The following is a 25,361-nucleotide window of genomic DNA, read 5'->3' on the forward strand; positions in this document are numbered from 1 at the left end:
ATGTATTGTGTTAAATTTTTTTCCCCTTTGAGAATTAATAAGCTGCATGTTTTATAGATGCTTCCTCTCTTTGGAGACAAAGAAATGTTAACTGTTGTCAGTACCCTCCATCCCATTTTCTCTTTTAGCTCTATCTGAATAACTTTCTGCTTTTACTTATTCCCTTGATGTAAATTTTATTGAAATCTCAATTCCTTGTAAATTGGATCTAAAACTATCTTTGGAATTTTATCTAGAGGAGACACAAAGCTGCTGAAAATGACTCTTTCTCTCTCTTTGCATACTCTCACTAACTCCATAGACAGTGAATTATTATTTTACTAATTTCTGTGACACCTTTGCTTTGCTAGGTGACTAAGATGTTTGTCTTGTAGTGTGACTTGAAGGTCATTAGCATGGGACTCTGAGAAACTACCAATGAAGAAGAGATTCAAACACTCAACCATTCCTGCTGTTTGATGAAGAAGGCATACCTGATTGATTGAGATTCATTATGAACTTGTTGGATTTTCTCTGCTCGTAGAATCAGGTGCAACTTGAATCCCACAAGAGCAAGGACTTCCCAGCCAACCTTCAAAGACTTGTCAGAACTACATCAGGAAAAGGTTAGCTAAAAGATGACTGATTATCCTCAGGTCACATGAATCAGATAAAGTCCTTACCTTGGAAAAAGCATGGGGCTGTAAATTCACTATTACTCCTATTTAAACAAGAAGCAGGAAGCTATATTCTGTAATGATTCAATCTGCCAGGGCAGCTTCCAGAATATCCAGACATACTGTATACAATACTCAAGGCTAAAGAGAGCAAAGGTGTGGGTGAACCTTCTAGATATAGCCTTAGATGTTGAAAACTGTTGAGTCCAAATGATTTTGGGCACACACATTTATTACATATGCAATGTGATAGAGCGGTGTGGGTGCAGCATATTTAATGTCTGTGGTGATGTGTGTCATTGGGCAATCTGAATATGAAGACACGTTGTGTAACTCCTCCCCACTGCAGCTCCACTCCCAATTTCACTTACATGACATTTCGTTGTGCCCATTCCAGTGCTTGTCAGACACCTTTGTGAGGCTGGTGTAGGGTGGGAGAGGCAGGACTGGGCACCAGCAGAACAGGAAGGAGAACTGGCCCTTCTAGCAGCAGTGAATTGTCACATTGGCTGAATTGTTCTGTATATATTTGCCCTGAAAGTGAGCTCAAGAGGATGGAACAAGTGCAAGCCTCTCTCTGTCCTACAAAGCACTTTGCTTTTGGGCCAGGGAAAAAATAACCTTTTGCCATAGTTTGTTTGCAGTGCAATATTTCATCTATTTTAACTTACAATCAACACTGACAGCTCTTAAGATTGTATCTCAGATAGCAGGATGTTTGGACCTCTTTTAATAAAAGACTCTATAGCTCAAGAGACTGAAGACAGATTTAAAGTAATGTTTTAAGGCTGTTTGGGGACTTAAGATGCAAGATGTGATTGAAACCTGCAGAGCTGTAGGAAAAGGCCCAACAGCTTGAAACTGCAGAACAGTAGGAACTCATTTTTAATGATCTCTTGATGTTTTTGAAAGTATTGTGAATTTCAGGAAGGTTATTCCGTGAGATTTGAATGCCAAGGACTGACTGTACTGTATAATGGCTGTGGGTGTTTTTCTGTGCTGTTCAGGTTAAAAATTAGTGTGAGTTTAATGAGAACTCTGCAGAAAATTCCGAGAAATCCTAATGTGGGAAAAAAGCCACCTGAGAAAGCAGACTTCAAAGAATGTGTTCAAATTTTTTGTTAGAACGGTCTTTTGTTTGCCTAGCAAAATATACAAAAGTGGTTTAAAAGCTTTTTTGTTACTGTTGTTTGTTTGATTGATTGATTTTCTATCTGGCTCTGTTATTCTGCTTTCCACTGTATCCTGGCACTGTTGGCATCCTTTCATTTCTCACTTTCCCTTCCTCTCTTGCTTATATATTCCTCTTCTTGTCACAGAGATGCATGGGAAAACCAAAGAGAAACTTTGCCTAGCGAGCTCTGTTTGGGGTTTGTGCTGTGACTACCTTGCTGCTACAGCTGGTTGCACTGGGGACTACATGAGAACAGCCAGCAGTTTTCAAACAGTTTCTATCACATGCAGTTTCAGGGTCAGTGTATATCTAGATATAGAAAAATATAAAAAATCAAGGTATGTCTAGATTCTTATCCTCAGAGAATGCTTCCACATTGTCTCTCATAATCCTAGCAGGCTGTTGCTAATGTCTGAAAGGCAGCTTTAAGTAGCTGGGGAAGGCTGTGAAAAGTGGGGTTGAACAAGAGCTTCTTGTCACTTTGGCTCTTATCCCTGTTGGTGTGATGGCAGTTGAGAAGAAAGTTGCCCTGGGTGGCCATCCTGCCTGCATGACTTTCTTGCACAGATCTGCACGTCTCTTTGTTTCTTGGAGAAGATAGAAGAAACCATCTTAGTAACACAGGCAGAGGTTTGTGAAACACATTGTGGAGAAAAAAGCTAAACTTGGTCCCCAGTTGGGAGATCAGAGGCTCAGCTTGCCAATACCATCATGGGGACTTAGATGTTCCTTCTTGGACACTGCTCCTCTGGTAGAAACCAAACCAAACCAAACCCAAACAACCAACAACATAAAAGCAAACACAACAACAACAACAAGAACAACAACAAGTACAACAACAAAACAATGACACACACACACATGCCAAACAAAAGCAACAGGAGCAACAACAAAAATCTTTTCTTCTGGAAGCAGCTTGATTTTGTGCTGACAGCTTCCAAGAACCTGTGTGCCTGAGGCTGCTAGTGAGATGTGCTGGGTCAGTGTTTTACATCCCAAGCATGGTTTTCCATTCTGATGTATTCCTCTTATGGCTGGCAAACAGCCAGGTGAAATTGTGCAGAACACAAAATATTAAGCAACCAGGAGACAGCAGTGTGTCTATGCTGCATCCAGATTGGAGATGGGGAATTAAGAACAGATATCCCTAAACTTGAGGGAGGAATTGCTGAAGCATGTAGGCTATAGAGTCTAGATGTACTATTTGGAAAGAAAACAACATATATTTTTAACTGAAGTTCCAGTTCTCTGTGTGTAAGGCTTTCATTCCTTCTCTTATAACTAATTAAATATATCAAGCTTTGTAATGTTGCTAAGGATATTGCTAGAAAAAATATATTTCACACGGATAAAATCCACATATATGTGTTTATCTCAGTATACCTTTTCATTGACATATTAACCTGGAGCAATTTGAAGCATAACTGATTGCTTTTATTTCTATTTGTTTTCAGTAGTTAAGAATTAATTTTCTGAGACAAGGTTTTCTACTAGTTTGTTGTTATGAAGCTTGTATGTGTGAGTCAGGAATTGCTGTGATGCTTAGGGATACAGTTTTCAGATCAGGAATACATAGTAATTACATGCCAGATCAGAGCAAAGCTCAAAAAGCCTGTCATAATGATGAGAATTCACACTAGCAGGCCATATTTTCCCCAATTCAAATTTTACTATTTTCTTTTGACGACTTAAATAAAGCTTCTCTGTTCAAAAATTCTGCTGCCTAGCTGTGAATTCTTGTTTCCTACGTGTCGACAGGAATAGCAGACTTCACTAATGTGCGTCGAAGACTGGCAGCCAGGAGAATTTGCACTTGAATGGGAGCCCTTATAAGTGCGTGCCAGAAATTCCAGGTAAGAGAATACCTGAAATAGAAAGTGGCACTAATGGAACGAGGCAGTGTACATGTTCAAATTTGCTGGCTTTTGTTGAAAACAATAGTTCAAATCTAGCAGGATTTGGGTTATTCAGTTTTATACTTTTCAAAACTTGCTTCCTGGGGGAGATGTCAGTCTCATCACCATAGCTTTCTGACACCCCCCACAACCACCACCCACCCTTCCATCCCCCCCCACCATGATTCTAGGGCATGCAACAGCAGGACCCAAGTTAAACTATAAATACAACAGCTAATGTAGGTGAAGGTATACTTATTTTCTGCATCTTTAATCTTTGTGGCAATATGTTAACTGACTGCTCTCAAAATCCCTGGAATAAACCTGTAAGATACGCCCTTGCCGACACTGAAATCTTGAGATGTGCCTTGGAATAAAATAATTTTTGGTTTTGAGATACAGAGAACATTCTTTAGTGCATCCACCAACTAGAGCAATAAAACATCCCATGAGACAGTTGTATTTTGTCAGAACACAGTGAAGTGTCACGTATTAATTACTTTTATATGTTGCTCCTAATTATATATAATAACCAAAGGTAACCAAGCCAAATAAGCAAAGCACATACAGAGACTCCTTTGACCAGGAACATGTTACAGAATTGCAGTATGGCTCCAGAGGGGTTTATTAGGGGTTGGAAGTACTGAAATTTGCCTGTGGTTTAGGCATAAAACTTTTCAAACATGGCTGCACTCTGTTAGTTTGTTGACAGACTCATTCCACATAATTGTCAGCCCTCGTACATATTATAGAGGGGTCATTAGTTCTGGGAAAATGCAGTATTTGTCATCACTGCAGCAGAAGTGTGTACATATCATAAATGGAGCCTGAAGGGATTTAGTTCCAGGTTATTAAGTGTTCATTTGAGATGGTGGATAATAACTGCTGTTTCTGATATTTTAGATTAGGCTGCCCTTACTGCTTGCAGGGCTTATTTTCAGTGGCTGTTAGTATTGTTATTACGGATACACATTTAATGATTAAGGCAGTATCAACAAAATCTGTAAACTTGTGTACTGTCCAAAAGCTGCAAAGTATCAATTCATTAGTTAGCACTTTATCATTAACTAAGCCCTAACAAGAACTCCATTGCAAAAATACCCAGTAACTAATGAGAAAGCATTGTTATTTGGAGCTTTTTATGTGTAAAAATGGACAACTGGATTGGTTTGTTTTCACTTATTAGAATACATATAAAGGCATCAATACAAATCTTACAGAATGCATTTCTGTAAGAGAAGTTGCAGTGGAATAAACATCACCATGAAAACACTAACGTTAAGACATCAGGGTAAATATATTTGTTGTTTTTTTATTTTTTATTTTATTTTATTTTATTTTATTTTATTTTATTTTATTTTATTTTATTTTATTTTATTTTATTTTATTTTATTTTATTTTATTTTATTTTATTTTATTTATTATTTTATTTTATTTTTTTTGTAATACATCTGTTGGTCACTCCAGTAATTTTGTGTTTTCCTTGCCTAATTATACTCATGGCCTTTATTGGAGTTTCACACTCTTAACAATAGTAATGCAATTGTTAACCAGAATAATGCATTAGAGGGAGAAAAATAACATTAATGTTATCAAGAACTCTTAGGAAAAAAAAAGAAAAAAAAAACCTTTCTCCTGCTTATTTCCAAATAAACAACTGCAGACAGAGTTTTTATATGTTGCAGATATGTTTCCTTTGTGTTAGATATTAAACCTAATAGAATTAAAACATTTTGTTTTGATTCATTTTGTTTTGACTGATCCCCATAGTTGAACTGTGAACATATATTGGTAACTGAAATTCTGGTCACATGGCACCAATATTCATGTTGGATATGAAATACAAATGTAGTGGAAATGAAACAAAAATCTTTACAGAATTGGTCAATTTGTGTAGCTAGCTAAACTGAATATTATCTTTCAGATTTCCTATTTTATCTTTTTGCCTCATTGTCATTATTGTCAGATGGTTATTTTATTACTACCGTTGTTTGAAATTATAATTCTCCCTGCTGCTGCTGCTGTTTACTGTGGAAAAAATAGTGACCCTGACTGTGAACCTCTGAGGTCACACCACTGTGAGTAGACTCATTGAAGCTGATAACTGGCACTGAGTAACCGGTAAAGACTGGGCCAGTAGCCTCTCACATTTCAGTAGTCACTAGCAGGAAATTGTTAATTCATTTAAGCAATGACATTTGAGACAAATACCTTTAATTATAGAGGCAGTACATAGCAACCTATTGTTACGTTTGGCTTCACTGGTAATATAGCCCTTCTCAAGCTGTTTGTCAGACCGTCATTTTTGGGGCTGCAATTTTCCCTTATTTCTGTCCACCTTAGCATGAACTATGTTTGAAACTGTGGTCACTAAATAATAATGAAAAAAATTGTCTGGGAACAGACAGAAAAACATACACAGCTAAAATAGATGGGCAATAGGAAAAATAAGTAGATTTGTGCATTGTCAGTCCTCACTACTGAATGCTGGTGTGCAGTTTTGTCTCAAATGTGTAACACCATGGATAACTCCTGTCTTTCTCTGTAAGAAATAAATAGCATAGTAATGCTTAATTCATAAAGAGAATTGTGCTCTGGAAGTAAAGTATATTATAGAACTACTCTTTGTTTCATCCTAATTTATCTACAGATGCCCTTTTCAATCCGGAAGTATTTTAATGCACAAGTTTTATGTGATTTACTATTCCTTATTCACACTATGTCAGTGAAGCCCCAGTCAAGTACTATTTAATAGGCACGGTAGAGAACAGCATCCCTCAGGACACAGCTAGTTTGTAATTAGGAAGAACATTTGGGCTAGGAAATTGGTAATTATCCTCATATTCCTATTCCATGTTTAACTGTAGAACTGAGCCACACATAGCAGTTTTATGGTTCAGATGCTGGATCTATGTTAAGTTTTATAGCAGTGTGCGTTAACTCTCTGTTCCAACACCCAGCATCAGTAGTTCAGCTAAACTCTGTATAGTTGGGCATGCTAGCACGTCTGAATGGTTGTATAATTAAATGATCACTCCTGAGAAAAGTCATTGCATCTGTTAAGGTCCACCTTTGGATCTGCACACAACATGTAAGTGTACTTTGATTCCATCTCTGTTGTTTTTGCTGGGTAGTCTTATCTATAAGAGCAAGCAGCTCAGTAGATCAAAGTGACTGCTGCCGAGGTTCTTGTATTAAATTAAGCATGGTTCAGGGTTTTACATCACACTCTATCTAATCTAATTCACCAGACCATATATACAGCCACTGCATGGGTGCCTCAAAACTGAAGAAATAGTGCTTTTCTGAGGTCCAGAGGTTAGGGTCCTTTGGTGTGCACTTGGAGCATGACTTCTGGTCTGGCTTAGCTTCCTCTGAAAGAAATCTGGTCCACATGCCTTAAATGTGCTCTGTGACCCAAATGAGCATGTGATAAGTACAGAAAATCAGGGGGTCTGCTTAAGAAGGGCTCTGAATTAAAGTGCTAACTTAAGTGTAGCAGCTGACAGGGGTTGAAGTGTTGTTTCTTTAGCACATCCCATCTGTATCTGATTATGTGAGTGCTTCTCTGTAGTATCCAAACAAAGACAGGCTGTAGCTGAGTGTGGTTTAAAATCACCTTTTTGACCGACTGGGTTTGAGCAAGTCACAGCTCGGAGGCAATTTAAGAAAGCAATGCTTACTGTCTCTCATGCATTAGTCACTGGTTCCTGGATCAGACACAGTGCTTAATAGCAACCATGTGAATGAGTGTAGTGTGTCTACATTATCTGCCATGCACATAAATCTGGGCATTCTACCCGGTGTTCTGCAGCTGACATCAGTATGCCAGTTTCGGGGCATTGCTTCATAGACATGATCCACAGCTATTGCATCATCAGTCATACTGTTTAAGTCCCATGATCAAAAACATTAGCCTCTGACCTATACAATTTTAGTTATTTTTTACTGGCTTAGGCAACTGCTGGGCTAGATTATATGCAGATGCAAGAGGGACCAATATTTTGCTAGAGGAGGCTGAGGGTGACATGGATTATGCAGACTAGCTGATACTCGGTTTGAAATCTGTTTCCAATGGGAAAATTAATAAACTCTAAGGAAAAAATATTTGGATAATTGTTTTTTATTCTCAAATAGCTAGTCAGTTTTCTTAATGTAGCTAATATAATCTAAATTTTCATTTGTGTCTCCATTTTTTTTTTCCCCACTGGTAAAAGGAGGAGACAGGGACAAAGGAGGAAAAACACATGTGACAGATGTTTTATTAAATGTAATGATTCAAGTTGAATTCACTGTTTTTTGTTTGTTTGTTTGTTTGATTGTTTGTTTTTTGTTTTATTTTTTTTTTAAGATTTGTTTTGTATTTTCAGGCACATCTAAATTCACCTAAATTCACCTAAGTTCATGCATGAATTTTCTCAGTTTAGTAACTAAAACAAAAGGACAAAACACTACCCTTCACCTTACTGTTTGTCTTTAGTTTTGCAATTAGCAAGCAACATACTGCCTACATCTGGCTGATAGACTTTATTATTTCCAGTACTTGTTTATTTTATCAGTCTGGCTACATGTGCACTACCAGTGAAAATGGATGATCACCACTTGTTTCTGGGAAGGAAAAACATCTGATATACTATACCATGGAGAGTTCAGGGCACTGCTGTTATGTGAAATACATGTGAGAATAAGTAAGCATGATTAATGCATACACATTTGAACAATTCACAGACAGTTATTTTTGACTAAGAGTGGGAGGATTTTACTCTTCCACACTTGTTATGTATACACTGTGCCCCTGCAGTGGATTTATCTGAAGTCCATTCACAACAGAAAATATTGCATGTGCTTGTTGAGATAAACAATGCCTGTGACACTCAGTGTGATGATAAAATCAGTATGATGCCACCTGCTTGCAGCGGAAGTGATTTCACACATCCTTCAACCCCCTCAGAGTTGTGGATGAAAAAACTCTTGCTCAAGGAGCCAGCATGGTTCTTGGGTATCCACTGGGGAGCACTGAAAATTACTTCCTGGGGACTGCATCTGCTTATGTGGTCTTTTTCCCGTACCTTGTATAAAATCAGTGATCACTTCATAAGTAATGTGATATGTTGCCATGAAAGTGTTCCTGACAATTAAAAATGTTGATTTTAAATGTAAAAGAAGAACAAATGCTTATGGGTCTTCTTTGCTTGGACTTTCTTCTCTTGTCACCCTGGCATAAAGTGGGGGTAAGCTGCACTACTACAGGTGGCATCACAATGTTATGAAACAGTCATTAGAGGCTGGGGGGAGCAGTTCTAGTCCTTCTTCATTTCAATAGGCGCTGTCTATGTCCTTTAGCTACCACTGCAGAACAGCAAAGTAATGTGTTTTTGATGTATGTGGCAGCAGGTTCAGGTCCCGTTTGATCTTCTTCACCAGAGATAATGTTTACTTTGTGTCACAGTAAAAGAACTTTTTATACAATTTGTCAGAAATAAATGAACATAGCAGGAGATGAGCCCACAATGCCAAAAGCAGCTACACAGACTTTATTATTGTCCAGCATTTATTGTTTCTTTTTGGGCTACGTTTTATGAAAACAAACAAACTGATTTTGCATTCTATTCAGCTTCCAATAGACAAAGAAGACAAAAACAAAAACAAACAAACAAACAAACAAACAAACAAAAAAACTTTGCAGAAGTTTTTAATTGTTTTTATTCTTTATCAAATAGCTTTTTTTTTTTTTTTTTTTTTTTTGTGTGTGTGTGTGTTAAAGTACTCTTTTTTCTATGGGAGAATGTCGCTATGTAAAAGTGGGAACAGACTGTAAAACTCTGTGTTTTAATGAAATATTGTCTTAAAGGGATAAAAATAACATTTCCATGAGGTCAAAAAGGTTCAATTTTTGCTTTGTTTTAGAATTTATCAAATGAATTCATACCTACTTGTTCATTGTATACAATGATGAAAGGTTATAATTTCACCTAGATCAATATTGTTATAGAAAAATAGTTCAGACATATAACTGCATCAAAGAATAAAGAGTTAAGAAGTAAATGTTTTCATCCAAGGGATGTTTTGGTATTTACATACATAGACTCACAAGTAAACAGAGCACACTGTTATTATCCTATGTTTAGTTAGTACTTGCTGTATTTCACCTGACCTAGAAGGAGAAGCAATGCAGCAAGTATTTAGATTAGTGCAAACCAGGTATGGCAAACAATACCTTGCAGAACATTTCTGTGTTGTTGTGATGAACTGCCTTCTGTTTCAAACTCTCTTACCTACCCACTTACTCAGACATCTCTCAAACTAGTTCATGATAATGTCGGTAGTCTTTTTCATATCTATGCACCAAAGAAAAAAGCTTTACCTCTTTTCAATTAATGATTCAGATCTGGAAACTCTCCTATACATTGATCACAAAACCCTCATCCCTTCTTTTTCCTGATTCCATTTAAAAATGTATTTCCTCTTTTGTCCAGCTGACCAGACTAATCTTTAACCTGCTTTGCTGTGGCTCAAGACAGGCAAGGCAGATGACACCTGCATTAAGCCAGTCTGAGAGCTCTGTAAATGGAAATGTACAACTTTACTTGCAGCAAACTGAATGTATTATACCTATTAAACAAGAGATACTCTTTCTGAGAAATATGTTTGTTGTCATTTGAAAATGCAGTTACATAATAAAGTCATCCTACTTTGGGGTAATAATATATCATGTGGGCTTACAGATTAGTGCTTCTCATCTCTCCCTCCATAGTATTCAAGAGATACTGTGGCCTTATTCTTGCACTGAATTTATGTAGGACTTTACTAGTAGCTCTAATAACTGGTCTGGAAAAGTACCAAAGTCTGAGCTGTTGCTTGTTCAGCAATGTAACTGGTTAATAGGGGCATGCAGAAGGTCAGAGTCAAGCCCAGGGCTTTTTGTATTTTCACAGTAACCTTAAGCAACTGTTTTATCTGGTGAGGGGAGAGCCTCAATAGACAGCAACGTCATCTGCTCTTTCTGCTTTTTCATGTGCGCCTGGACCTGTTTTGCTCGGCCTTCCAGCCTCTCAGTCCACTCATGGCGAAGCCTGCAAAGAGAGGACAAGTGCTCAGCAAGCACCAAGCCAAATCTTTCAAATACATCCAAAGCTTTTCAGCAGGGTTGAATCTTTCCCCTCTTTCATCACCACAGCACTTGTCCCATATTTATTTACCATCTACACATCTCTCCAGCTTACCAGATTGGGAATGCAGGGAAGAAAGAGATAGCACTGATGGTATCAGTGGGTGACATTGCTGGATTCCTAATGAGTCAAACAACTGCTGAAACACTGTCAGTGTGAAGGGCTGTTTTTTCTCTGGGGTATTCTCAAAGCTACGCTGTCTTTCTGATAAGGTCATTTAATGTAGAGATTAAAAATTACAATTAATGTCCTCACTGCAAATTTACTGTATAATGCTCTAGAGAAGAGCAAGCAGGAAATGAAATATGTCTATTTGGCTTTACTTTGAAACAACAACAACAACAAAACAAAATAAAAAAGGAGAAGATATAGACATTTGGAATCCAAAATCTCTGCAAACCTTGTATGTGTTTAATGAAAGGAATTGATGTCACATGCAAGAGAAGCTGCATAGCTGCAAGGCATAAGTTTAGTACAGAGAGAAGAGAAGATCACCAGGGACTACTACAAGATATGGTTGGTAGGGTCATTTTCCAAGGAAACGGCATTAGGGAGCACCTGACCCAGCAATGCTATAGGATTAGATGTCATATGGTAATGCCAAATGCATCATGGAATATATGTTGTTTTTGCTTGTTTGTTATATATATATATATGTATTTATATATTACATTTAATGTATTAAAAAGAACAGCAGCTAACGATTTTGTCTGAGAATAACTTAGCATTAGCTGTTTCACATGGATGCTTGCATTTGTCTGGCTTCTGAGTTTGACTGCAGATTGTGTTTTAAACTTTTCCCATTTGGTCTGCCCTGTCTTGACTTCACTATTCTCTCATTAGTATAGTTAAGCCTCAAAAAGCAGTGCAATTAGTTAGTAAATGTTTGCCATTCAAAACACTGCTGTTTCTTGTTAACTACCAGCCTAGGTGTCACAGAGGGAGCACCTGCCTATTAAGAGCTGTTTAATTCTCCCAGGTGCCACTTACATGGGGTAGTGAACCTGTATATTTTGTAATGACAGTGTCTCTTACCTACTGAATGTACCTTTTTTTTTTAAATTAGGGAACACTTGTGAACTGCTTGGGCTTGTGACCTTGAAGGAACTTGCTTGTGTCTATTAATTACCTGAAGTAATTAAGACCTCTTCAAAATTCTTTTGCTGCATTTTTTTTTTTTTCATTCAGACAGGATCATGTAAAAAATTGTAACATTTATAATTTTGTGGAATTAAAAATATTATTGACACAACCATAACTGGAATTTCTTTGTGATGTCTCCTTGTGGCAGTGGGGGGTTTTTGCTTGTTTTTGTTTTTGAAGCCATAGTGACAAAGATTTTCAGTGCAGCAGAACATTTTCATGGCTTTTCTTTCCAACAGCTTTATTATTTGGGTTTGGAAATATTACTGACCAGCTGGAGTAGGATACTGAGAACAGGCCTGTCCACATCTGATGATAATGGAACACATGGTGTACTTAGGTATTGATTTCCTCATCTTTAAGATGATGACAATAGCTTCCTCCTTAGGTGCCAGGGTCACAGTATCTGGATTTTTTAAAAAGATTCAGTCCTTTTCAAGTACATACTTGTTCTTTGAAATCAAGTTAATTTATATGAATGTGCCAGTTTTGAAGAAACTTATGCAGGAAAGACTTTGCCAACTTCGGGAGAAAATCCCATAAGAAAAACACAAGAGGGACATACATTTCTTATTCTGCTGCACTGTCCATTATTCAGGGGATTCACCTGGTGTGTCGGAGGCCCTAATTCAAATTTCTGAGGTGCGAAAGGTTAGGAAATATTTGAGGCAATCTACTACACCTGAGTGGAGTATTTATACTACAGCCGCAGCTTCTTCTGGGGGTGGTTGTGGTTTTATACTGTTTTCGCAAAATAAAATTTAAAAACTTAATAGCCTTTTTTATTTTGTTTACTTATTTATTTGCTGTTTTAGAGCAGGAATATTTATGAGATGTGTTTCATGGAATAGACAAACCTTATTGTACCATTTCTAGCTTTGGGCTTATATGATGTAAAAGACTGTCAAATACGATAAAGGTGCTATGGATCTGTTTATGCTACACATTAAATGGGTGGTTTAACTATTGCTTTAATGTGATACAATCTTATTTATTTACTGAAGCTGTACCAGTTCCAGGTAAAAATCCTGATATGTTCTAGCTGTCACAGACCATACTGCCAAGGTGCTTTATTTTTATGTGGCTATGCTCCAAGGCCTTTAAAGAATGTTCATGGGGTTCAGGGGTGAGAGGTGTCTGAGTTTCCATGCAGAAGAGCCATGGAAATATGAGACAAGCAGCTGTGAGAGGAAAAGTGCCAAAGACCCAGAACACAATCTGTGCTATGAATAAAGCACTACAATAATGGGTTACTTTTTTTTTTTTTTTTTTTTTAAACACGTGATGATATGACTGCTCTCTTGGCCAAAAATTAAAAAATACCTCTTACTTGTTCAGTGCACTTTTCCTTAACCTAAGTTCTTCACCTTCTCGTTGTCTGGTATGCTCTTGGATGACTTTCTCCCAGAAGTTCTTCAGTCCTTCTGCATCATGACCACCTATCTTGTGGCGTCCAAAGTTGGTATGCTTGTTCATTATCTGAAAAACAATTTGGATGTCAAATCAGGAGCTGAACCTGAGGAAGACACTATTTTGCTTAGCCCCTTGCAATTTCTTTCCCATGAAGGGCTTTTAAAATAAAGTATGTTGTCTAAAGAGTATAGATAGCCCATGTTTACTCTGCCTTGTTGCAAAATTTTCATGCATTGAAACAGTCCTTGGGTGTTAGTTAAATGCCATACCTATTTTTTGGTACTGAGCAAAGACTACACATGGCAGTTTTCTGGAATATTGTGGAAAGCTTAATACGTGAGAGATTTTAAATGGTTTTGCAAGAACTTGGGAAAAATACTTTCAAATATAGTGAGTGAAGTTTAGATGAGCTGTTGTGAAGGGTTTTCTCTTTTTCTGTCTCCTGTAGTTTTAAAAGAGATCATAGATGGTTGTTATCCAAGGGAAATACTTTGCACTTAAATGATTACTACTATTAAATTATTTATTAAATTATTACTACTATTACTACTTCAAATGATATCAAACACAATATATGCCTGGAAATTATGAATCTGAAGTCGAAGCATACAAAGTACAAAGCTCTAGGGAGCTTGTTATGGGCTTGTTCTTTAATTTATCAAAATTTAAATTTAAATACTACTAAAAGTAGAGCTTGTTAGAATGTAGGGTTGAATTTCTCCAGTATATGAGAAAAAGGGCAGAAGTGAGGGGATTCTTTTCCTTGCTAAACATGTAGTATTCAAAAGTAGATGGTTTTAAAATGTTCAAATATATTAGATGCTTGCTGGTATGAACAAACATGCACTGGTTTTCAAATCTTAATGGTTCTTTGAAAGGTTAAGGTCTGTTGCATACTCCCAAAGGAAATTATCAGAAAAGTTGTATCATATGTTATACTTGTTGTTGGCCAAATATTTCTTTGGTAGGAAATTATATGAGGTACCAACAACTTCTTATTCTTCTACCCCAAGCAGGAAGCACAATCTCACAGAATCACTGAATCACAGAACCGTAGGGGTTGGAAGGGACCTCAAGAGATCTTTGGGTCCAACCCCCCTGCCAATGCATCACTCTCCTGCTATAACTCCCTCCAGAAAGTGGGAGGGTGGAAGAAAGAAACAAAACATGCTCCTAAGTTTTCTATAACTAGATCAGTACATAATTTGGGGATTGCTATGGAATCCCTTTGGTTCTCTACATTTATCTATATTCTACTGTCACTAGCATTAGCTGATGAATTGTTGCCTTATAGACTCTGATATGTACTGGACAATTTGCTCAGCAGATATTGCCATACTATATGAAGTATACTTATGAAGTATTAATATGAAGTATTAAGAAGACTATGCTACTGTAGGCCAATGTGAGTAAACCTTTGATTTGTCCCATGTTGTAAACAGAAGATTAGAGAGAGTGTCAGACACAAAACAATCACAGCAGTATTGTGCAAGGTCTTCCTACCAAATACCGTACTTAAACTCCTGATGTTCTAAAAGGGCACAAAGTTGAGTTCTTGGGGTATTCCTAGACTAGATATTTAGATTTGGCTTAATATCCATTAAAACATTTTTTTTTTTTTAAAGAAAGATAAATAAAAACAAATAATTTCTACAAACTTGGTCCTAAGTCTAACCACATTGAAAAACTTGCTTAACAAAAAGAAAAATCTCTGCAGCTTCCAGCTGCAGTATATACATGTGTGTGTGTATATATATATATATATTTTATTTATTTATTTATTTATTTATTATTTTTTTTTTTTTTCCACAGATAATTCTGGTTGCTTAAACATAGCACAGTAAAATTTTAGTGTGGATTGGTTAGTATATATAACATAATCTTCTAATGGATGAAGCATCAGGTATGCTTGAATGGTTATGTTAGTGGTCACTGCAAGGTCAGCAAGAGAAGTAATATCACCAAACCAGTCAGATATTTTCATCTAAGGAAAACAGCAGTTTTCTTATGTTTCCTCTGCTGTGGACTGGGAATGATGTAGCACAGTGAGATATAGCATTATATGGCTATGGTTACAGCAGATTTACTAGCACCAATTCCTAAAAGTATTTTGTATATAAGTGATGTGAGAATGCAGGTAATCTTTTAATGATCTTTTAGCTCAATCTGAGGCACTAGAATAACAATATTATTTAACGTTTGATCTTGCAGAATGTCATGGACATATTGGAACATGCCCTATATGCACCTTAATTCTATAGGCTTTGAAAATGTTACAATAAATGCTCTGGTAATAAGTAGTTACAGTGAGTGATGGAATATGATTATTTCATCATTCCTAGACTAGCAGGTCACTTGGGTCTTTTCACCATTTGAAGGATCTTCTATCAGTAGCAGCTGTCCACTTGACACTCCAGATAATTATACTGTTGCCACAGAAGCCGAGTGCAAGCTGCCAACAAACTGTCTGAGTAGGTTTGCCCTCCAAACCCTGTTATACTTTGCCTTGTGTAAGAGTCTGCCACAACACATTAACCTTTCATTAGAAATTAAGATTTTATGATTATTAAACTTCTAGTAGAATTTCTTCAAGTGATGCAAGGAGGGCCTCCAGTCTTTATCTTTACCTCTTTATCTGTTTTGGCTGTCTTGGATCTTGGCAGCTTCACTCAGAAGCACAAGTTATGGTCAGTCAGGTACCCCAAAAAGGAGGTACTTCTGCAAATGTTAGTCTGGTGTGTTTCTGGAAGATTTTGGAAGCCAAGGACTTTTGACTTAATAATCTTTCTTAGGAATATCAGTAACAGTGAATATTTCACATGGTATCTATCGCTGTGGTTCTGGCTAAGACAGATTCTTTATATAAGACTTTTGAAGACGATGCCATCTGGCATTATTAGCTTGCATCTCTCATACTGTGAAGTATGAAAACATCTTTTCTGTGAACCTCACATTACAATATCTATGTATAGAAAGAGTAAAGGTCATGTACCTTATGTAATACCTTCTTTTTTCTAATTGAATTATAATTAGGAACTTCCTTTCTGAGTAATCTTCCATTTGTTTTCTTCATATCAATCACTCTTTCTATTTTACTTCTCTATTTTTTATTGGTTCATTGAGTTTCTGTTTCCATTTAAATGTCCCAGTAAAATAAATTGGAATTACACTGACATTTGTATTTAATACTGGCAAACCAGCTTGTTCTTATTTCCTTTACTCTGATAACTCAACGTTCAGAAACTATCAGGATGGTTAGATTTTCTTTGTAAGTCAAAAACACTCTTAGACTCTCTTGACTAACTGGAAAGTAAGCAAGAAAAATGGCTTCTCTCTCATCTCTATTTTAATTTCATATAACGAATTATTGTCATGAAGAAACTAAAGGAAAGTCGAGGAAGCATTTTTCTAGTTACTACTGGCAGGGTGATTTAAAATGTTTTCCCAATGATATGAAAGTAAAATAGGAAACAGTAACATTTCTGTGTTCTTAATGAATCATTCAGGAATCTTGGTGTGAGTGTCATTTATGACACTGAAAAATTTGCATATGAAACTTTCCATGATGTATTTCCTATGAAGAACTACTAGCATGTGTGTAATGGTAGTGCAAGGCAGAGTGTTACTAAACCTACTAAACTTACTACAAGTAAGATAGGTTGTGGGTTGTGGAGTCCAACCTGCTGATTTGAAGCATAATTGACTGATTTTACTATTTATTTATTTATTTATTTATTTTTATAAAATAAAGTGATAAAACAGCATCTAATTAAAAATAAAATTAGGTCTTGGCAAAAGGAGCTTATATGTTAGGCAGCTCTGAAAGTCAACTGTCAGAAATATGTGTATGAGTGCATGAAACAGTTTGTTATACCATTGGTCCTTTACAGGAATATTTTATTTTTTTTGTGTTGCCAAATTGTTAGTTAGTAGAGAATGGCCATGCAGCAATTTGTAAGAGGGCTGTCACTTATGATACACAGATAGCATCTACATATAATACATTGGTTTAAATTCTTTGACCTGCTGCCCCAGAACATGTTTAAAGGAGATTCAAAGAATGAGTGAGTAGTACTTTTTCCTCATCAGTTCTCTCCTGTGTAAGGGAAATTGAATTTTGCTCCTAGCTGGGAGATAGCATATGTGGAGCACTGCCACAAAATTAATACAGAAGCAGCCAGTGGTACAATGTTCTGTCTTTTAAACTCTTTTGCAGACATGTGTTTTGGAAAAGTACTAAATTAGTATATTTCAAAATTCTCTGGTCTCAGTCCCTTCCTGGCCTGCATATTTTGAATTATCAGAATATCATACAACTTTGACTGAAGTACCAAGAAGAGATTAAACAAATACCTAATGCAAGGAATTTCTCTTCTCCACCTTCATAACCATCTTTTTACTTTGGAATCCTGCCAGAGACATTTTTAGGTTCAGAAATGACACTTGCTGTTTTGAATTAAAGTACTATTTTTAGTAAAGTTTAGGTAAAATAAACAAGGAAAAGGAGAAAGTCTTGTCTGAAATACTGGGAAGCATTTTTTAACCCACTTTTGGTCTTTCCCTTCAATGCATCATAAACTAGCTTTCATCTCCAATATTCAGTATTTTATGTAGATAAAAAACACTTGTTCATACAATGAGAATCTCTGAAAATCTTTTATTTTCAAGTGAAGAATATTTTAATGCATTGACAAAGCTGTTATCTAAACATGTTTTGAGAAAAAATGTCAAAGTAAATTTTAATCCAAAAGATTCATAACAAAAAAAAAAAAAAATCAATCAGTTGGTTTGGCTATTAAAAATGAATGAACCTTATGTTTTCTTTCTTACTGGAAAATACTTTAGCCATCAAGATGAAATAATGTTTAAACATTTCTAATCTTTATTTTCAAAGTGTGTGCTGAGACAAGAATTTAACAAGAATTATTTTTTTACTGTATATATATATTTTAAAAATGTTTCCTTTCTAAAAGGTGGACATAGGGTAAATTTAAACACTTTAAATATATTAAGATTTCAACCAATTTTAACTTTGAACATGAACAACATAAACATTTATGTTTCTGATTTTTTTTTTTTTTTTGTCATTGTAAACAATTGAAAGGCTATCTTTGCCTTCAGGTGGAACAAGTCCCCAGGGTCATATCATGACCATAAGCTATTTTATCTTTGTTGGGCCACTAATTAATCTCTTATTCTTTTTGCCCTTCTCTGGGGTTTGTTTGCCTAAACATAGAGCATTTTCCAGTATTATTGAATTGTTATTACAGTACAGTTCCTGTGATAAAATCATGTTTATTTTTATTTATTTATTTATTTTTAAACAATAATTAAAAAATCTTTATTTTCTAAAAAGCCTTAAATTAATCTGCATCATTAGGATGAAAATCCCATATTGATTTTATGATTTTTTTTCATTCAGCTGAAGTATGTATGTTATTATAGAAGGTATAGTAATACCCCAAAACAACACAGAAACAAACAACAGGTTAATAATTGAAGTTAGGACTAGAGTAAGACAAAACAGGCAGGATAATTCTGAAAATTTATAATCAGACAGGTGCAGATTATCTTTCAATAAAATCTACCATAATACAAGGTCATGGAGGGAAAAAGAATAAAATGTTATGCAAATTCACACAATTTATCAAAAATTAAATAAATGTAAGTGCATGTATGTTTAGGTGAATTTAATAATCAAGATAGAAAGAGAAAATCTTATTTTGGCCAAAATACAAGAATATAAATGCTTACTTTGAGTGTATAGTAGCTTCCTCTTCTGTCAAAGTATGGATTTCTTGAGTGATTACCGAATACTGTCACTTTTACCTCTGGGTTCCCCTTTTCAAGAGGACTCCAACTGCCAGGAATAACTGATGAAATCTTTTCATCCGTCACTTATTTTTATTTGGGGGTGATGACATCTGCTATTATGGATTGGTTTAATGGCAGGGGCAAAAAACCCAAACCTACAGTCTCATTTTGTGAAGGCTTTAACACACCAAGTGGAATGGCCAGACAGTTACAGGGCACAAACTTTGAATGCCACATTTGATCTGCACCATAATTTTTGGCAGGTGCTGCTGATGTCATAAGTTGGCTCTGGAGAAACAGTTATTCTTTGACAAGTGCAGATCACTGGAACATATCTTCCATATGACTTGCAAAAAATCAGTACTGTCCCCTCCAAGGAAATTGATAGATCTGAAGAGAACATGTTGAATAACACAGCCTGTCTCAGATTGAACTACTGAGTGCCTGGCAGATAAATAGACTTTTTACCCACTTTTGAAGTGTTGTTCTGTAGGAGCACCAAGCAGGCTACATGACAGGATTCCAGCAAAGCTGTTAATGCTCTGAATAGCACAGGAATTTGAACTCAGCCTTCTGCTATCTGGAATTATAGAGTATACAATTTGATATAGAATTTGGCACTTCCACTTTCTCGGACAGATTCTTCCTCCTTCCATTGGTACCACTGGATGAACAGAAAAGCACAGGGCAGTAAGGCATTGCTTACTCTGACAAATGGAGAGAAGATTGAAAGGGACCTCCTGATCCCAGATGCCATTGGCAACCTGACTGCATAATCCTTCTCTTAATTTACCAAGTTATGAAATGAATTTGGTAAATGAGTTAGTTGAAAGGAGTTGTTCCAAGAATGTACCATTCTCATAAGGACTCTCTAATAGATTAATGCACACATCTAGTTCCCCTCATATTTTTTTTTTCCAACTGATAATCTCCATCTTATAACAGAAATTTTAATTAGATTCTAAATTCATGACATGTCTTTTTTGCCACTTTATTTCAGTCATTCATATCATCTGTTTCTTTTGTCTTTGATATACAGTCCCCTATGCTGATGACAACTTTTGTATCCTCTGGAAAATTTCTCTAACTCACTCCTTCATTTTATGCCAAATATCACCACTCAAAACAGTAGTAAGACTTTTAAGATGAATCCCATGGAATCCCACTTTTAACATTCTTGCAGAGAGGGAACTTTTGCTAAAAGATATTATCTGATTGTAGCCACTTCTTAATCACTTAGATGTCTTTTAATATTGTTCTCTGTTGTTTTATGCATACCTAATAATTTTCCTGTGACCTCATGTTAAATATTTTTCTGAGGTTTGCATTTTATCTGATCTACATTTATCTGCCCATGTTTATCTCAGTCTAATAGAAACAATGATGTAATGTGTCATGAGTGACTTTTGGCAAATCCTCTTCACATTTATTCCACCTTCCTTCAGGTCTTTAATCATTAAATCATCTAAAGTTTGTCTGAAAGCCTTAAATGATGTAAAATCAGACCAAAGTCTCTATCTGAAACGTAAGAGAATACGGCTCCACCAATAACACAGTAGGTTGTATTCCTATTCTCTTTCAATGACTAAGGTTTGGAAGAGATTAATACGTAGAGGTAATATCTTTTTTTTTTTTTTTTTTTTTTTCAGATCAGATACTATAAGCTGAGAAAAAATTGCACAGTCTGAAAGAGAAGCATACTTTAAGCTGAATATTAGTTGAGTACAATTGCTTTAAGTTCAAACAGATACACATCAATGAGACCATCAGAGAGAAAAGTTAATTCTTCTGTAGGAGAAGTAGAAGATCGTGAGGGAGAGGTAATAAAAGTAACCTTATCTCTTACAATAAAGAGAAATTGATTATTTATCACTTGGTGGATGTAGTTACCATATGGGAAGAAAGGAAGAGAAAGAAAGATAATGATCCATTAAGTATCCTTACTGAATCCGTAGTTTAGGTGCAAAATTATTTTTTTCCACCAGAAAGATACTCAGCACTACTACTGTTAGTGGAAGGTAGCTATGAAATGTAACACGAGGCCAGTAATTTACTGCTCTAGGACAGACTGCTCCGTCTGACAGCTGATCCAGGACTGTAGGCAAATGCCCAAGTCACTGGTGATGATGTTGGACACTTACAGTCTTACAGTTTCTCCTCTTGGAGCTGCTCCACTTCATATAAATAATGAAATACTCTGGACTTGATAGACAGTCAATAGAATGCTTGTTTAATCTCCTGTATGACTCAAACTGGTTTTTTTGTTTGTTTGTTTTGTTTTGTTTTTCACTATCCCATGCACTGAGTAGACTGCCTCACATTTTGCCTACTAGCAATTTCAAGACACGTGTTCTCATGGCAAAGGAGGTACATGAATTTTCTTTTGAAAAGTCTTTATTTGATTGCAGCACTGACCAAAAACAACAACAACATAAACAAACAAACCAACAAAAAACCCATGGATCTCAAAATCCTGCTTGTAATTTGTGTAGCCTTGTGTTTGAAACTTCCCAAGTTCAACGTCTGAGAATTTACCCACAATTCTGATGTGTAATTTCAGTGGTGCATAACAGCAAGAATAAATAGGAAGTTCTAGGCAAAGGACTAGGCTACCAAAGGCCCCATAGAAATAATCAGAGCTTTTTGTTCTTTGTAATTAAAGTGGTTGAGACTTCACATGCAAGACTTATTTGATACTAAATGCAGATAAACAATACAGTCTTAGTGGCCTTCTGGTAGTCCAGAGTAATCTGCATAAATATTATGTTACTTTAGAATTTGCATAGATTTATTTTACAGACGTTAGAAAAAATATTTTGAATAAATTGTTTTCTCTTCAAAAAGCAGATAGGTACCACTATCTATCTGTTGGAGGTTGTTAGCCTAACCTGTCAATTTCACCTAAGGAGCTGACAAACGTATAGTGTACCTCTCCAAGTATGGAAGTATGGTTCTGACAGTTGCAGTTGCTCATTTGTAATGATTTAGGGCTGCTAATAGTTCTCATGCAATGCTGTCTTGCAGTGACCTACGCCCTGGTGTAACTGATTGATTTGATTGATTCTGGGGTGTTGTATAGTAGTAGTCTACTTTGTAATCCTATCCTTACCATGTATTTTTTTTTCTATTAGGTGCAGAAATCATCATTTATATGTATGTTTTTGTTGTTGTTGTTGTTGTTGTGTTGTTGTTGTTGTTGTTTGTTTGTGTTTTGTTTTTTTCCTCTTTGTGTATGCAATTGCAGGGGATGACTGTTAACTGTTTTTTTTTTGTTGTTGTTGGTTTTTTTTTTTTTTTTTTTGTTTTTGTTTTTGTTTTTGTTTTTGTTTTTGGTGTTTCCTTACTGTGATACCCAGAGGGCCTCAAAAGGCCTTAATGGTTCTGCCTGGCTTCACCGGGGACACACAACCCTGTCCAACCACCACATTTTTGCTCAAGACCAGGAGTACAGTTCCTGCTGGATCCTGAACTGTGTTGGAGGTGTCTACAGTCCTAAAAGACCAACAGCACAGAGCAGGCAAAAGTACCTAGAGACAGTATCATGGATGGCCTTCCTCTGGACCTTCTTTTTGGAGGTATCCTGGACCTGTTTCATCTTTTGCCATCCTTGGAGTTGCTAATGGACTCTGTTATCAGATGTTGGGCCTTGCTTGGCTTGCCCTTCTCAGATCCCACAGGATGGAGTCCTCTTGGTGAAGTCACTGCATATGTTGGGTCACCTGGGCTCCTAGGTATCACCTAGCACTCCTAGAACCCCCTCATGAGGCAGCCCTGCTTTAGCTGCAATGTGACCATTACTGTAGATGTGATTCCATGGGTGATAGCAACATAGGAGTATTGATGATGGTGGAATACTATATCTAGTCATTAAAACCAGGAAGAGTATGGAAGAAAAGACTTCCTTGTCTACAGTTGGTGTCTCCCTAGTCCTGTTCAATTTGGTAAAAATTGCTAAAAATGTGCTAATGTTGGCAGGACTGTATTCTACTTTGTTGTTGTGGAGTCAGACATTAACCCATCTCCTGTGCTGAGAACCATGAATCCATCTCTGTACTCAGCTCTGGTGAGGCCGCACCTCGAGTACTGTGTTGAGTTTTGGGCCCCTCGCTACAAGAAGGACATCGAGGTGCTTGAGCGGGTGCAGAGAAGGGCGACGAAGCTGGTGAGGGGCCTGGAGAACAAGTCCTACGAGGAGCGGCTGAGGGAGCTGGGCTTGTTCAGCCTGGAGAAGAGGAGGCTCAGGGGTGACCTTATCGCTCTTTTTAGGTACCTCAAGGGAGGCTGTAGCGAGGTGGGGGTTGGCCTGTTCTCCCACGTGCCTGGTGACAGGACGAGGGGGAATGGGTTTAAGTTGAGCCAGGGGAGTTTTAGGTTAGATGTTAGGAAGAACTTCTTCACTGAAAGGGTTGTGAGGCACTGGAACAGGCTGCCCAGGGAAGTGGTGGAGTCACCATCCCTGGAAGTCTTCAAAAGACGTTTAGATGTAGAGCTTAGGGCTATGGTTTAGTGGGGACTGCTAGCGTTAGGTCAGAGGTTGGACTCGATGATCTTGAGGTCTCTTCCAACCTAGAAATTCTGTGATTCTGTGATTCTGTGATCTCCCTTGTCTCTCTTCAGAGTTTGATATTCACTTGTATAAGTGGTTCAGATCTGTTTTGTTTTGTCTGAATGAGTGAAAAAATGACTTATTGTTGTAAAGTATGTCAAGAAGGTGGAGGGCATCAGTACACAAAATATTTTCCCAATGGTTAGTGGATTCTGATATTGCATGCGGTCAGCTACATAGATGGTGTTATCAAAATTAGGTACATAAAAACATATGCTTACAATCAAGTCAGTTTCTTTGTAGTGTCTGGGTTCCTGGCAAGAACACGTGAATGGTGTTGTAAGAAGACTCGGAGAGGGGAGAACCTGAGTTTGAGAAAGGCAGCTTCTGTGGAGATTAGCTCCACTGCTAATTCAGTGCGGATCATCAGATCAACACATGCTGCCACACAGCATGGAGAGGACAGTTGCCCTTCTTACATATAGTCTGACAACGGTGACTCTTGTCAATCCATTGTTAGTCAAATAATGATTGGAATTACTGTTTCCAGTAATTTCTAAAAGAATATTTTAGAACAAAAACAAATGGTTACAGTGAATACTACTAGACGGGCTTCTCTGGCTAAGTTGGTGCTATCAATAAGATGCTTGTTTGTATTAAGTAACCGAGCCTTAACCTTCATTGACAGGAAGAAAATTAATTTGTTACAAGCCATTGAAGATTTCTATGAACACTTAAAACTGTAGTCACCTGTGGATAGTCTAGTAAGCTGTGTTACACCCATTGCTTTACCCAATTATGCTTGGTAATATGGAGTTTACCTAAGAAGGAAGTGAAGGGTGTCTGCTTGCAGATTTTTAAGTTCTATTTCCTTACCAGGACTATGCTTGTCTTTTTTGTATTGCACATTCTTTTCAAGAATTAGTGGAAGCAGACATCAAATGGATGTGGAAATGAAGACCAAATTGCACTATAGTCAGTATTTACACTAGATGTTTTTTGATTTTACTCACACAAAGTTCTTTGCCGTTTGCAGGGACTGTGGTACATACTGTAATCTTTCTGATGTAAGGGTTATATTAAGGATGCAGGATACATAAAACAGGACAAAGTGGGAGGTACTGATGAGCACCTTTAGATGGTACTGCAGTCTTTGTATGGTCTGGGAAAGTGTTTTTATCACCTTTGCATTATTTGCTTTTTTTTGCTACCCAGCAAATGCATCTACCAGCTACTTGTTCAGGACATCTCTTCAGTGTTGACTCAATGAATGTTATCTTAGCATCATGTCCTTCTTTTCATTAGTCCCAAACTTTCACCTATGCTGTATAGACGTGCCTTCAGTTGTGTGGTTTTGTCCAGTAGGATCAATCTTTCTTAGGCCTGAAGATCAAGGAGATCAATGTTTTCTCTGCAACTGGGCAGACAAACAACATCCAAAATTTAAGGATTCTTAATACCATCTACTCTACTGTATCAGAGGACAATGCTGGTAGTGATAGGGTCTATTGGGGTCTGTCCATGTGCACCAGAAGAGCAGATATAATGTGG

General features: G+C 36.8%; 1 protein-coding gene across 1 annotated transcript; it reads right to left on the minus strand.

Moving 5' to 3' along the window:
* Window positions 1–10,665: 10,665 nt before the first annotated feature.
* Window positions 10,666–13,513, minus strand: LOC116500412 (protein FAM240C-like). The gene is made up of 2 exons (XM_032205391.1): window positions 13,368–13,513; window positions 10,666–10,798 (listed from the first exon to the last, which is right to left on the minus strand). Exons 1-2 carry the CDS (start codon window positions 13,511–13,513, stop codon window positions 10,666–10,668), a joined length of 279 nt encoding a protein of 92 aa, XP_032061282.1.
* Between the last annotated feature and the right edge of the window lie 11,848 nt (window positions 13,514–25,361).

Source organism: Aythya fuligula, chromosome Z, assembly GCF_009819795.1.
Source record: "Aythya fuligula isolate bAytFul2 chromosome Z, bAytFul2.pri, whole genome shotgun sequence".
Classification (NCBI taxonomy): Eukaryota; Metazoa; Chordata; class Aves; order Anseriformes; family Anatidae; genus Aythya; species Aythya fuligula.